Source organism: Mytilus californianus, unplaced genomic scaffold (genome assembly GCF_021869535.1).
Source record: "Mytilus californianus isolate M0D057914Y unplaced genomic scaffold, xbMytCali1.0.p SCAF_2, whole genome shotgun sequence".
NCBI lineage: Eukaryota > Metazoa > Mollusca > Bivalvia > Mytilida > Mytilidae > Mytilus > Mytilus californianus.
Window position 1 is genome coordinate 89,301,598 of NW_026262668.1, and position 13,543 is coordinate 89,315,140.

Consider the following 13,543-nt stretch of genomic DNA (forward strand, 5'->3'; position numbering starts at 1 on the left):
ACTGCAAATTAAATGCACATTCAAGACGAGAACATGATTTTGTAATACGAATATTAACCCTGCTTTATACCAGACCGATACCCTGAGTCGGATTTTTAACATGCTAGTTCACAAGGTAACAGCCCGTCGGAAGACATGTCACCCTACCCGGACTCAATACTCCGACTCCAAGCCGACCAATCTTTACTTTATTCCTTAAAGCCGCGGAGAAGCAGCAAATACCAATTTTAAAGTATTTGGTTTGACCCGGTCAGGGTATGAACCCATGAACTACTGCACTCGAGGCGAATACGCAACCACGAGACCACCGAGGCGGTCAAATATTTGAATTTGAGTTTCGCATGTAAAGGTAAATCCAAAAAAAATAGTATGTGTTGTTTTCATTCACAGTGATCAAAATTTTTTTGAACATCCTTAATATTTTACCGAAGGTTTCTATGAAATAGACTTAACGCATAAATTAACCAAAAATTGACGAAAGAATAGAAGTGCTTGCAATCGTAAAAGTCCAAATTAAATTTATTTAAATAAGATATTCATATAAAGTTATAACAGTTTTTAAGTAAAATTTTCTCAAGTTAAAGATTTTTTACATGGTAAAATTTCTAAGATAAAATAATAACATAATCCAGTAAAACAAGTTATCCAGAATTGCTCTGTTAGTTCTGACTTTTAAAACGATTTTTCTCAGTATCGCTTCATAATGGATTTATGATGAGTTTATTCATAACACAAAATATACAAACAAATTTAACACAAGGAAACACCAAAATTATTTGTTATATCCTTACTTTGTTACCAGGTAAAGTAGAATATAAAGATTTTAACGTAAACGACTTATATTCGGGGAATACATTTTGCTTTTGTATTATACTTGACATTAAGTGACTTTTATTAGTGCATAAGCTATGTTGGATTCGTTAAGGGAAAGAGAATAATAAGCACTTTACCCTTGTCCATTAATAAGGAAAACCAACACTTCCTTGTTCTAAGCAGGAAGTTCAAACATAAAACTTTATTATCGATCAAAGATACTTTCTTATATTTCATCTCACTGTATATTACGTTTCTTTTTCTCTAATAGAAATTATTCTTTGTATTCTCCGAGGGATGTACATCAAGTTAATTGTGTGATAAGATTAAAATAGTATATCAAGTATTATTCCGAAAAGGACAATCACTTCTTAAGTTGTAATTTGTCCTAACTTTTGTTTTCTGTGTCACATGAATCCATGATATTATTGTTACAGTTTACTTCACAGAAGATAATAATACCCTTTGGGAAAACTAGGTAAATCAGTACTTTCTGATTACAATTGACTAAATGGAGTAGTCAAACAGGTCTTATATATTTATTTTATTTTATTTTGCAGTTTGTCGTGGTAAGAGTAAATACGCATCAAACCATTTGTTGCACAATGATCGACTGGGGTAATATATGGTAATTCCTGAACTTATCCCTTTTATCAGTATAACCCTTTGCTAAAATGGGTCGTCCGTTTGGCAACATACCCTCGTTTACCAGTGGCAGTCCAAATTTTCCGCCGTTTTTCCAGGTCGACCTACCTTGGAATGCCCATTGAAATAATTGTTCATTTGTTCTCATCCTGAATATTAATGAGATAATTGCAAGTGGACGTTAAGCAAGCAACAATCAATCATTATTTAACCATTTGTTCCTCGAGTAATACGATAAAAAGGTATAACTACATTATACTCTTTAAATACACCATTCAATGCAACAATATGAAAGGACTACTTTATGCACGAGTTTTGCTCATCTATGAAAATAAAATCATCAAATAAAATTTATTTCGCAAATGACTTTTTAGGTCGTAGAAGTTTCACTATGATAACTATTTCAGCTTACTATGTTCGATTCTAAAAATTCAGGTAACCCCAAATATAAGGACTGTAAAAGATCAACGGTATAATGCATTTATTGATGAAAAACAAAAGACAAATAATATGTTTATATGTGTAAGCATAATTTTGAATAGATGTTCTTGGGACAACAATTTTTTGAACTATTAGGAATAAACCAACAATATATAATGACAGTTAGAGTATGCAATGCTTTTTCGAAATATTAACAATGACCCCGCTTTGACAAAGCAATGGTATTACTGAAATTATATCTAATAATTTGAACAGAGAAGAAGATATCGACTACTCTAAATTTGCATTTTGTTACCGTGTCCTTTCAAACCACATTTAAAAATATAAAAATGAAACCAAACTAAACTAAACTAAACACGAAGGGGAAAATACCCTCCCACCCCATTTTAAACGAATAGATATAAAAAGAACTCTGAAACAAAATAGATAGAGTAAAAAGTGCAAATCTGAAGTAACTATTTTACAACCCTTATATTTAAATTCTGACAACCATCTCTCATTACTAAGAAAACTGCAAGGTACAGACATGTAGTAATTATGTCTCCTTCCTGGTTCGATTGGTATGTATCGCGTTATCAGCTCAATGATGAAGACTTACATAGGAGTATTAGAACATATCAATGGAGCACACATTACATCCAGAGGGGAAAATGACAGCGTTAAAAAGGAAACCAACTGTGAAGATCAATACAAATCAGTGTCTGCTCTTTGGAAAAGTGATCTCATTACTGACCATTCATCCAAGTATAACTAAATATATTGCATCATTGCAGGCAAATAAGTTTATGTGACTTTTAAAATAAAATGTTTATTTATCCAAAACTATTTCTCTATTGTGCAAAAATTTAAAGAAGATTTGATATAAAAGCAATAGGAAAATTATTGACATCAAGATGCAATCGATAAAAAACGGAAACAAATAGGCAAACACAATCATTATTTTGGATTCAAACAGTCTGTCATTCAAGTCAAAGAGAAATAAATTCTTCACTATACTCAACTACTTCTAAAATATTGTTATGTTAAACTATTTATTGTCATAATTTTTTTGAAAGCAAGACAACGAAAGGGTTTTAAAGACACTTACCCAATTAGAATAGGCGTAACTGTGTAAGTATACTGATCCTACCTCCTACAAATTTCTAGGAATATCATTGGCTAAAAGCGACCGCGTGGAGACCCTGTATATTTAATATGGGGTTAGTAGGCGGTGTATATTTTAATACACGGTTATTAGTGGTGTTACGTCCATTTATAAAAACAACACGGCGTTGACGAAATACCGGAAACGTTTCATCCGGACAACAGATGAAGAAATTGATGATGAACGATTGAAATAAATGCAGAAACTTTATATTGAAGACTTGATCTCTTTGATAGGCTACTAGTCTAAATGCCACATGTTTAGATAGTCGGTAAGATAAATTCGTTACTGTGCTAGCGACCTAATACGATATAGATGGGGTCAGTAAATTCATATAGGGTTCGAGCTTAGCTCTCACAGCATATGGAATTAACTGATCGATCTTATCCCATATGGAACTTACTGACCCCATCTATATCGTATTAGGGCACTAGCACACTGTGTAACTAATAGTAGCTTACCCTCTATATACTTCTAGGATTATCATTTGTTTAAATTAACCACGTGGGAATCATGTATATTTAATATTAGGTCGGTGGACGTGGTTTATTTTAAATACACGGTTAGCAGTAGAGTTATGTTTCTTATAACATTAGGGATCGAAAACAAACCGCTGAATGTATTATTGTCAGTATTTCTGTACTAAACAATTTTAGTAAATACAACTGGATACCTCATAACAATTAAGTTCCTTTATATATACATGCGATTAAGTGGCGTCGATAGCCAACAAACAGTCAATACATCACATGTTACAAATGCTTTGATATATCAGGCTAATCACAGCTATGTACCTTCAACTAATAACGAAGTCAACTCGCAACAAGAAAAGTCATTTGTAGAACTAAACGAGAATTTGAATATCAATGTTGATCAATACATCCACACAAAAACCGTACAAAATTGTCCAAATCGTTTTCAGTTCTGGACTTCTGTGTTGCATGTATTTCAAATTTGAAGACAAAATATAAACAAATATACAGATTTGTAGAAACATTGTACTGCCAATGCACAATTGTATGTATGCATCATTGTACCAGAAATGCATGTTTTAAGTCACCATACGAACACTTAAGTCGGATAGTGGAAAAAAATCGTTCTACTGCAACTTTAATCGAATAAATTTATAATTCTATTTAGTGTACCCTTGGTCGGTCATAACATTTCATCAGGCAAGTAATACTATATTACATTTACAATCACTGTCAATTTCAAGTACGTCAAAAAGATGAATGCGGACCACTAACAAATCGACATTTGTTTAGTAGTCAATGAACGTGTTCGTCGATATATATACATGCAGCCCTATATTTTATTTTAAGACATTTTTACTTATGAAAATCGTCCACTAAAAATATCCTACCTTCAGAACGTATTCTTTCTTTTTGTGGTTTATAAGAAACACTAGAGAGCAACTCCCATCTCTATCTTCATCAGAGAAATAGTTCAAAGGTTTGTCTCCTAACAAAATATAATCTTTCCCCACTCTCCATTCTTTATTAGGGACATCCAGTGAGGTAGGTGGTGCTTGAGTTAACATTCTAGACTTTAAAACCTCTTTTAAAGACTGTAAACTATGTTCATCTCCACTCAAACTATGATTTCGCTGCTTAAGCAACTGTAATGCGTCTAATATACCCTGGTGCTTACACTGTAATATTCGTTCATTGAGTGAGCTAGAGTCAATGATATCGCTTGCATTACTTTTTATCAGTTTCTCATTTTCTTCTTTTACTCGCACAAATGCGAGATTTATTGCTGTTAGTTTATTATTCTGTGTTTGAATTGTCTCGGTCAATTGTTTAATTATTTTATCTTTTGAATCACATTCCTCGATTTTTTTCACTAATTGTATTTGTAGAGTTTCTGCAAAACTCTCCATAGCTACACGTCCTTGAACATGAAGCGGTGTTCTATTATTGTCTATCATATTTAACGTGCCGTTTCGAAAATTTTCGGGTGATGAATGTCCATTCTGTCCACCGTTTTGAATAACAGTATAACTCTTCTGGCTTCGCCTCTGATCGTTTTCTGGTCTATACTGATTTGCTGAAGGATGACTATTAGGTCGGTTATACGCTTTCAGGTCTGTATGTGTTATTGGTGCAGACTGTCGAGTAAATCCTGTTAAATCACTACTATATCTCACAAAATTGTCGTTCTTTTGAGATGTTGAAGGCGGGATCGACATAGACGCGGGTGAATGTACATTGGAAGGCAATGAGCGATTGACTTGTAAAGGTATCTCTCGAATTTGTTGGTTTCCTATATGTCCAAAGTTCGTTTGAATTGCTGAAATATTTAGAATATGTTTGCAAGTTATACTGGTTAATTATACAGTCAACAAAAGCTAACACATACTCTTCATTGTGCACCCAAACATACAAACAAATAAACAAAAACAAAAGGATCAGTACCAACAAAACAAAAAAGATAACAAGTATATATGTAGGACTCTAAAGTGCGATGGGGACGCTAACGTGCGATGGTCACGCTAAAGTGCGATGGTATACGCTAAAGTGCGATGCCTCCATACGCTAAAGTCCGATGGTCCGCGAAAGTATAGACGTGAGAAACGTAGTTTGATTATGACGTTAACAGTCGTTTATACAAACTAAAAATGAACACGCCGGAAGATAAATTACTAATATTTCATTGATTAACAACTGTTAAACCAAATGTCAATGACTTATTAATAATTGATTTAAACCTAACTGTGCTTTGACGTCTGAAGCAAATGTGTTTTTTTATCGGTAGCTGGAAGAAGAACTTGTATCCTGCAGTCGACCATTTTACTATTTAGATACAAAATAGTATTCGCATAAATATCCTGTATCGTGCTTTTATTGGAAGCGAACGGATACATTTAAATCATTGTTTATGTTGCAGTTTACTTTGCGGTCCCCGTTAAAATATTGTCGCTTTAAAAAGTAACATCGGTAAAATAAAGGTACATGTTTGCATGCGTAAATTATAAATTGTCGGCTAAAATATTAGTTTGTACATTATAGGAAAATATAGCATGTATGTGTAGTCGCTACGAAAAAGGAGAAAACTCGGCGAATATTGCCTTTTTCTCTCATTTAGATTAAAGCTTAAACAAATAAATGTTACATATTCCGACAATAATCGAATTTTGTATTTGTAATTTACAATGATGACTGTAAGGGGAGGTGTTCCCATTAGTGATAGACTGTGTGAATGGCAAGCTACGCCAATTATCACAATATTTAATACGCCCGAATTGTTAAAAATTCACTTACAAGAAATATAGTATTTTGTGACACCTAAATTACCTGTTTAGCAATTATTACGTGGTCGGTCTTCTAAATTTAGAAACAATCACTTCAGCCTACCAGTAGATTATAATGCCTATCACATATGGTATACCTCTGAATACTAGATTTTGCAAAAGGACTATTTTTACATCTTATGTTCTTAAACGTTTTTAAAGCCCTCGAACCTTACCCTATTGGTCCATCGCACTTTAGCTCGATATACCAACGTACTTTAGCAAACAAACAACCATCGCACTTTAGCGTGAGACACCATCGCACTTTAGCGTAGACCATCGCAATTTAGAGTACCATCGCACTTTAGAGTCTTACATATATAAATCATATCAGGTCATGCAAACTAACAATAGTGTATAGCTAAATGATCTAAATTTGAGGTCTTTGAATTGTGTGTGTTGTGAAATATTTAATCTTTGGTTGAAAAAAGCAGTACATAATTTTATATTATATTTTCATAAAAAGCATGGTGAAATCTTCATTTTGGCAAAGTATAAGAAAATTCTATCTAGGGAAATATCTATGGGTAAAACACCTTTAAGGATATGAAATTTTTGCATGTCACACCTGAAATTTGGTTAATATGTCACAAATTTAGTCCGTATTGGTGAAGAGCAATGTATTTATAAACCAAAACACATTCGTATGAAAAAGGAGGTGCACAATGTTTCTGTGAAAGACAGTTTCTTTAAAAGTTTCATTGACAGACACCCAATTGGTTGTTTATGAGGAGTTGCGAATACAGGACGCCATTTCCTTTTGAAGACATGGTAAAGCAATTTTTAAACAAGTATCAGAAGTGAGCAATAGCAGTAGATATGAAAGATTCTATAAAATTTCAATGAAATCTGGTCACATGTTTAGGAAATGCGAGCTCCGGATACAAAGTGCAGATGAACGAACTTGCACAACGTTGTCTTGACTGTTGTTAATATTGTTCTTGGAGAAAGATTACCAGTTATAGGTTCCATTACATTTTGTCAATAAAAGTCCCAAAGGGCTCAATTTATTCTGCTCTATTGCATTATTTGTCATATACATATGTCTATAGAGTTGTATATTAACCAATCATACATTGTCCTATCTCAGTACTTTCATTAACTTACCAATCATATTTTGTCGAAGAATTTCGGCAGTGTTGTGATGGTTATTGCCTTCAGCTTCGTCAGATGGTGTTTTCTCATTGTTGTTCTTTATAAACAAGTTAGTATTGTGTTGAATAAATACTTTAACAATTTCTATGTATCCTCTGTACGCACATAAATGAACAGCTGTGTCCCCTCTGTTGTTCTGTATTGATAAATCAGCACCACTAAAATATAGATATTTTTCCTAAAATATGTGCTCTGTGTCCATATGGCGATTTTCGGTTGCTTGATTGCATATAATTGTCTCGTTTTAATCTATCAATATTTTAGTAGTTATATCTTGACAAAAAAAAAGAATAAAACTACTTTCTTTTGCTCTGGTTATGTTGAGTGTGTGTAGATTTATTGTGTTATCAATTAATACACCATATCCCTTGCTTAGTACAAAATGGAAATGTGAAAGGAAAATCAAGATTTACGATTTGAGTCTATTCTAAATGATCTTTTTAAACCACAACAGTCCAAATTTTCCGCTCGGTATTCTGACCGACTCTGAGGAACCTACCAAAATGAGGTTTTGCTTGATTTGTTTTGGTCGTCAATAAACATGACACATTTGCCAATGAACATAAAGCAAAACCAAAAAACTATTTTAATTTTTTATCATTATAATAACCTTGAATTTGATCTGGAACCGACGTGATTTTGTGATAGCATTTTCAGTTTGGTGATAGGCGGAGGTTGGTTTGATCAGGCACAAAGTCAAATAAAAAACTTTAACTTTTTGTTTTCAGTGTTATATCTGTGCTACGTAGAGGCATTCAGAAGTAAAAATAATTGATAGTTGACTCGGAATATTATGTATGTGTACGAAAGGTTTACTTGTTTCTGTACACCATAGAGGGTATTAGTAGCACAAAGCATGATTCATCTTTATATTTTACTTTCATGTTCTAGTCCTGAATACGGTTGAAATGTTTTGAGCTGGGTGTTAAATTTATGGGTTAAATTTTCCTTTATTGAAACATTTGTGCACCTGGCACCATTGTTCGTTGTTTGTAAGGGAAGTTAATGAATACGAAATGATGCTTATTTTATTTTTGTCATGTCTTGAATATGAGCTAACCACCCGACGTGTACAATACTTTTACGTACAACTGGTTAATTATATTTGAAAATTAAATATTTACAAGGTATTTTGTAGATCAAATATTCATTTACTTTATCATGTTTACACCAGGATGTGGCTCTTCGTTAATGTCCAACACTATTCAAGTATGTTTGTACTAACAATGAATGTAAATATGTACAGAAGAGACCATATCTAATAAGACTTTAACTTTTGACTTTTAATCTTTTTACTTACATCATATTCAGATTCTTACTAATCTATGCCATTTTTAAGCATCGTATGGGAATTGTAATATCGCATCATCAAAATAAAGGCATTACTTTCGTACTATTCTCTAATTAACTATACATGGATAAGTGTTTTGCATTATGACCTATATATAATTTCCGCACTTTAAAGGTGAATGCCCTTGTATGACTATGATACACATGGTTTGTTTTGGTTTAAAACTTACTAACGTTAACATCAGTTCTTTGTACGTCTTATTCTTTTATTCCTATCAGCAAAAACTATGAAGTTCATCATTTTACTGATTAGCGTTTCCACAAAGTGAAAAACAAAAAAAAGAACATAAACTAACATGTGGCAGCCAACGTTAGTGTGCAGCTTTGATCATAACCACACTCAATTGAAAAACTAAATTTAACTAAAAAGAACTTATTAATAAAACAAATGAAAGTAACCACAAAAGATGTGTAAGTTGAGATGAAATTTATATCAGACACCAATGTATTGGAAAACAACCAAAGATAAACTGGATGATTCGAACGTCCTTTCGGAAAGCTGCGATAGTGCCATTGGATGGACGTATTGCTTTGTAATCAGTCAATAATCTTTTCTCCGATATCAGAATGCAGTGAAGTGAGAGGTTTTTTTTTTGCTCCGTGTTGAAGGCCTCACTGTGACTTTAAGATAAAGAACAGCAATAAAAGCTCTGTTCCTTTGATTTTTGTGCGTATTTTTGTTGTGCATGTACTGATTTTGTGTCTTGGATGTATACCCCATATCCTTTGTTTTTTCTATTACATAAGAGGATTACGTGACCAGAAATTCACAACACTTACTATTGTATGGTCAACGAACTAACTATTAGGGGGTAATGAAAACAAAACCTTCACTGATGACACCCACCCAATCTGCATACTCAGCTAGTAGTTTAAAAACCAGTATTAAATATTTCTCTGACTGCTTTTTCTATACTAGTATTTGACACATCAAATTGTTTGCATAGCTACGTAATTGTGAAAGGTAACACCACACAGGATACGTTACTATTCAAAAAGGAGAATTCGGTATAACAACATCACGTGTATTGTTATAGCTTTAGTTTTCAATATTTTGTCTTGAGTTTAGATGTTAAACAAAAATAGAATAAAACTAACATCTTATATTGCCTATGAACAGTATGTTCCATAAAATGTAAAAACAAGTTTCTTTTGATTTCCGTAAAACACTAATATACACAAATAAAATTATATAATTTTCTAAAAACATCTCAAAATAGAAAACAGCGATCCCAAAGATCGTTCGCCTTAACGTACTTTAATTACCTGTGAATGAGTAGTTTTACACAATCAATGTGTCCTCGGTCAGCAGCTGCATGGAGGGCTGTTGAACCCCACTGAACACGCGCGTTAATTTCACTTCCAAACTGAATTAAAACACGGCTGATATCATAATAACCATGACAACAACTATAATATAGCGGAGTAGCTTGTTTTGAATCCCGAACGTGAACTGTAAAATTTCTTTGTAGCAAATTGACAACTTTATCACAATATCCACTCTTACATGCTTCTATCAAGTCATCATTTTCACACATTTTTCATAATGATCACCATTTACAGTCAAAATATCCTCATGCCGGCGTTTGCAGGCGACCATCTCTCGGTAACAATTGTTTTTGAATAAAGGAAGAAAACTGAAAAAAATGTGCATCACATTAGCATGGTGTGTCGTTTAAATACATATAATAAAAGAGAAACATTGGAATTGAGGAAAAGAAAAAAACAATAAATACCTAAAATGTCAAATGTTAACGAATATGTCAAATCATGACAGGAATTACTCTTGTGACAAGACTAAATTGATCGGCGGCCAATCATCTTTGTTAATCCCATCAATTGTTCAATATATCGGTGGATGTTCCTCCTTCCGAAAATAAATAATGCTGGTACATTTTTATGTATTAAAGAAAAGTAGTAATTAGCAAATAAATGAACACGTGGGAAAGTAAGGTAGACAAGTTTAATAAACTCCTAAAATAGCCACATGTACTTCTATTTCATCTCATGTTATATCAAATTTCTTATATATTGCATATGACGTTGTAAAGTCTTTTTTACGACGTCGTACTTTCATTGGTGCACTTTACAAATTCATATCGATATATAATTTTTATAATTATGATAATATCCAATACATTTCATACAAGAAACAGAATGCATACACATATCTTGTCTTCAAAGTGTGTATAATTTTTAAAGTAAAAGAAACAATTTTAAAAATCAAACAATTGTAGCTATTGGCAGAGTTCTAGAATGGTCATACGCATGTACATGCGTGACAAGAAGTACAACTCCCATCCCCATTAAAAAATATCACAGTATGCAGATATCAATTATGATAATATAAATTTCAAAAGACCTTACTCAAAAATTAATTGAGTTACATGTACATGTATTTTACTGAATTATTGGCACATTCAGGAACAAGTTTTTACTCCTTCGAACACTTCGATATTCCCTATTGGTGAATCTGTTTGAATAGGCACTATCAATCACTCTTTATTAAAATGATTGAATATTCAGATGTAAAAAAATACTAAGAAGGAACAAATACAACATTCGTATTTCAAATTTCTAAATAACAAAAAAATCACTATGTACATTATAAATAAGTAATTCCGCCTGAAAAGATACCCTTGTTTCTTTTTAACGGATTGAAAATGTCTAAATAAAGTCGTGTATATCATTCAAAATAAAGAAATTGACAAAAACCTACCTTAAATACACAATATGACTAATTCAAAAATTCTATACATATGTCCTTTACTTCCTGCTTCTATTCTAGATCATTTAACCTAAAACAGAATAAATTATTTAAATCATGTTTGCCTTTTCAATTTATACGAAAAAATCACCTTATAACTCTTTTATAGTTTGTATCCAAAATATGATATGGATTATTCGTTTAAATAGAAACGTAACTGATTAAATTTCAAGCCGCTTTGGGTCTTTCTTTAATGAAAACACAAAATAGTTAGTTTAGGCATTTCGCACACATTCGGTGAAAATGATAGGAGAAAGATACCAAAGGGATATTCAAACTCATAAGTAGAAAATAAACTGACAACGCCATGGCAAAAGAAAAAAAAAAACCAAAAGACAAACAACAGTACAAAAAAAAACATAGAAAACTAAAAACTGAGCGACACGAACCTCACCACAAACGGGGGATGATCAGGTGCTACGGAAGGGTAAGCAGATCCTGTTCCGCATGTGGCACTGGTCGTGTTGCTCATGTAACTTTTACTTACTCCATAGTTTCACTTTGGTCCCGTATTGACGTTTTGTGTTCCGAAAGTTTTCGTGTCTTAAAATGGTCAAGACAAAACTCTCAGATTCAATTCAAATGGTTTTTGTTGAACTATATCACTTTTCTAATAACCTATGTGAGAAGGGCGGTTGGATAGGTTGGTGCAAATTTCAATACTTGGATATTTTAGGACTTTGTGGTGGTTAGCATCCCAATATCGGAAAGCTCTGAAAATTGTCAGAGGTGACTCGTTTCTATTGACACTCACTATGATATAATTGTACGCATTGTACCATACATTACACTAAACTGGAGTCGCACTCAAAGTCACTTCTATCATAAATGGTATGACAAGAACTTACCAATGACAGGAAGCCATTATATCTATTCCTACTCCTATTATTATTATAAAAACTGTATATTATTTGAGCTAAAATCATCAACTTTATTAGCTAATTTATTCGATAAATCGCCCGGAATGCTGATCGATGTACGGTGAATGCATCATCTATTATGAAACAATAATACACCGTTAAAACAATCTTATTCATATTTCCTGAGATATCTAGGTAAAAGAAATTGGAAAGTTAATACAGACTGATTTGGTACCTTAGGCTGTTCCTAACGTCTCTTGCATTAGTGTCTTATTAGCAACTCTTCAATATATCTTTAATATTTTAATAAAAGACGGCGATGTGGGCTTTACATCAATGTGATAGCAATCCAACAACACGAAAAGACATTTACTAGATGATCTAGAGTTCAACGTAGTCTTTAACAAAAGATTGGTGTTATGCAATGTCAAGCTATATATATAGCTTGCTTTTCGATATGGATTTTGCTCATTATGGAAAGCCGAACTCTGACCAATGGTAACTAAAATCTACGTCATTTTAGTCTTTGTCTCTATGTTTTCTGTATGGGTTTTGCTCATTGTTGAAGGCAGAACTGTGACCCATGGTTGCTAAAATCAACGTCATGTTGGTCTCTAGCGGATCGTTGTTTCATTCATTGGCAATCATAGGTCAAATATTCTTATTTTTATACGGTTATGACCTATCGACTCTCTGCACTACAATGCCGCACAATCTTGTCAAACGAAAGCTTTCATATTTAATTAAATGGTCCTTTGAAAATCTAATTTCAAATTTCTCTACTACAACTCATATCAAACATACGTCTTTAATTAAAAAGAAAATAGGTAGAGCGTGATTTTGTCTTTGACAACATCTATGTATGTTTCGGTAATACAGTTTATCGACAGGTTGTAGGAATTCCTATGGACACAAGTTGTACCTCTTTGATAACAAACATGTTCCTGTATTTTTATGTATCACAGCGTATGGCCAAACTCAGAAATGATCCGTCTTCATTCCAGTTAATTGATAAATTCAACAACACTTAACGTTATCTTGATGTCTGCGTTAAATGATAAAGAATTCTCTTAATA

General features: G+C 32.8%; 2 protein-coding genes across 6 annotated transcripts in view; one reads left to right on the plus strand and one right to left on the minus strand.

Annotated features, from left to right (window-relative positions):
* LOC127728372 (band 4.1-like protein 5) overlaps positions 1-13,543 on the plus strand; it is a 238,305-nt gene that overhangs the window by 113,076 nt on the left and 111,686 nt on the right. The gene's annotated exons all lie outside the window — the stretch shown is intronic.
* LOC127728376 (uncharacterized) overlaps positions 1-13,543 on the minus strand; it is a 69,015-nt gene that overhangs the window by 14,168 nt on the left and 41,304 nt on the right. For 3 of the 4 annotated variants that reach the window (XM_052235721.1, XM_052235723.1, XM_052235722.1), the window contains 4 exons: positions 11,560-11,638; positions 10,107-10,477; positions 7,443-7,648; positions 4,407-5,335 (listed from right to left, as the gene is read on the minus strand). In XM_052235721.1, the coding sequence (XP_052091681.1) occupies positions 4,407-5,335; positions 7,443-7,648; positions 10,107-10,378 (1,407 nt within the window). In that variant the 5' untranslated portion in view covers positions 10,379-10,477; positions 11,560-11,638. The remainder of the gene's footprint in view (positions 1-4,406; positions 5,336-7,442; positions 7,649-10,106; positions 10,478-11,559; positions 11,639-13,543) is intronic. The other variant, XM_052235725.1, reaches the window with a different exon arrangement.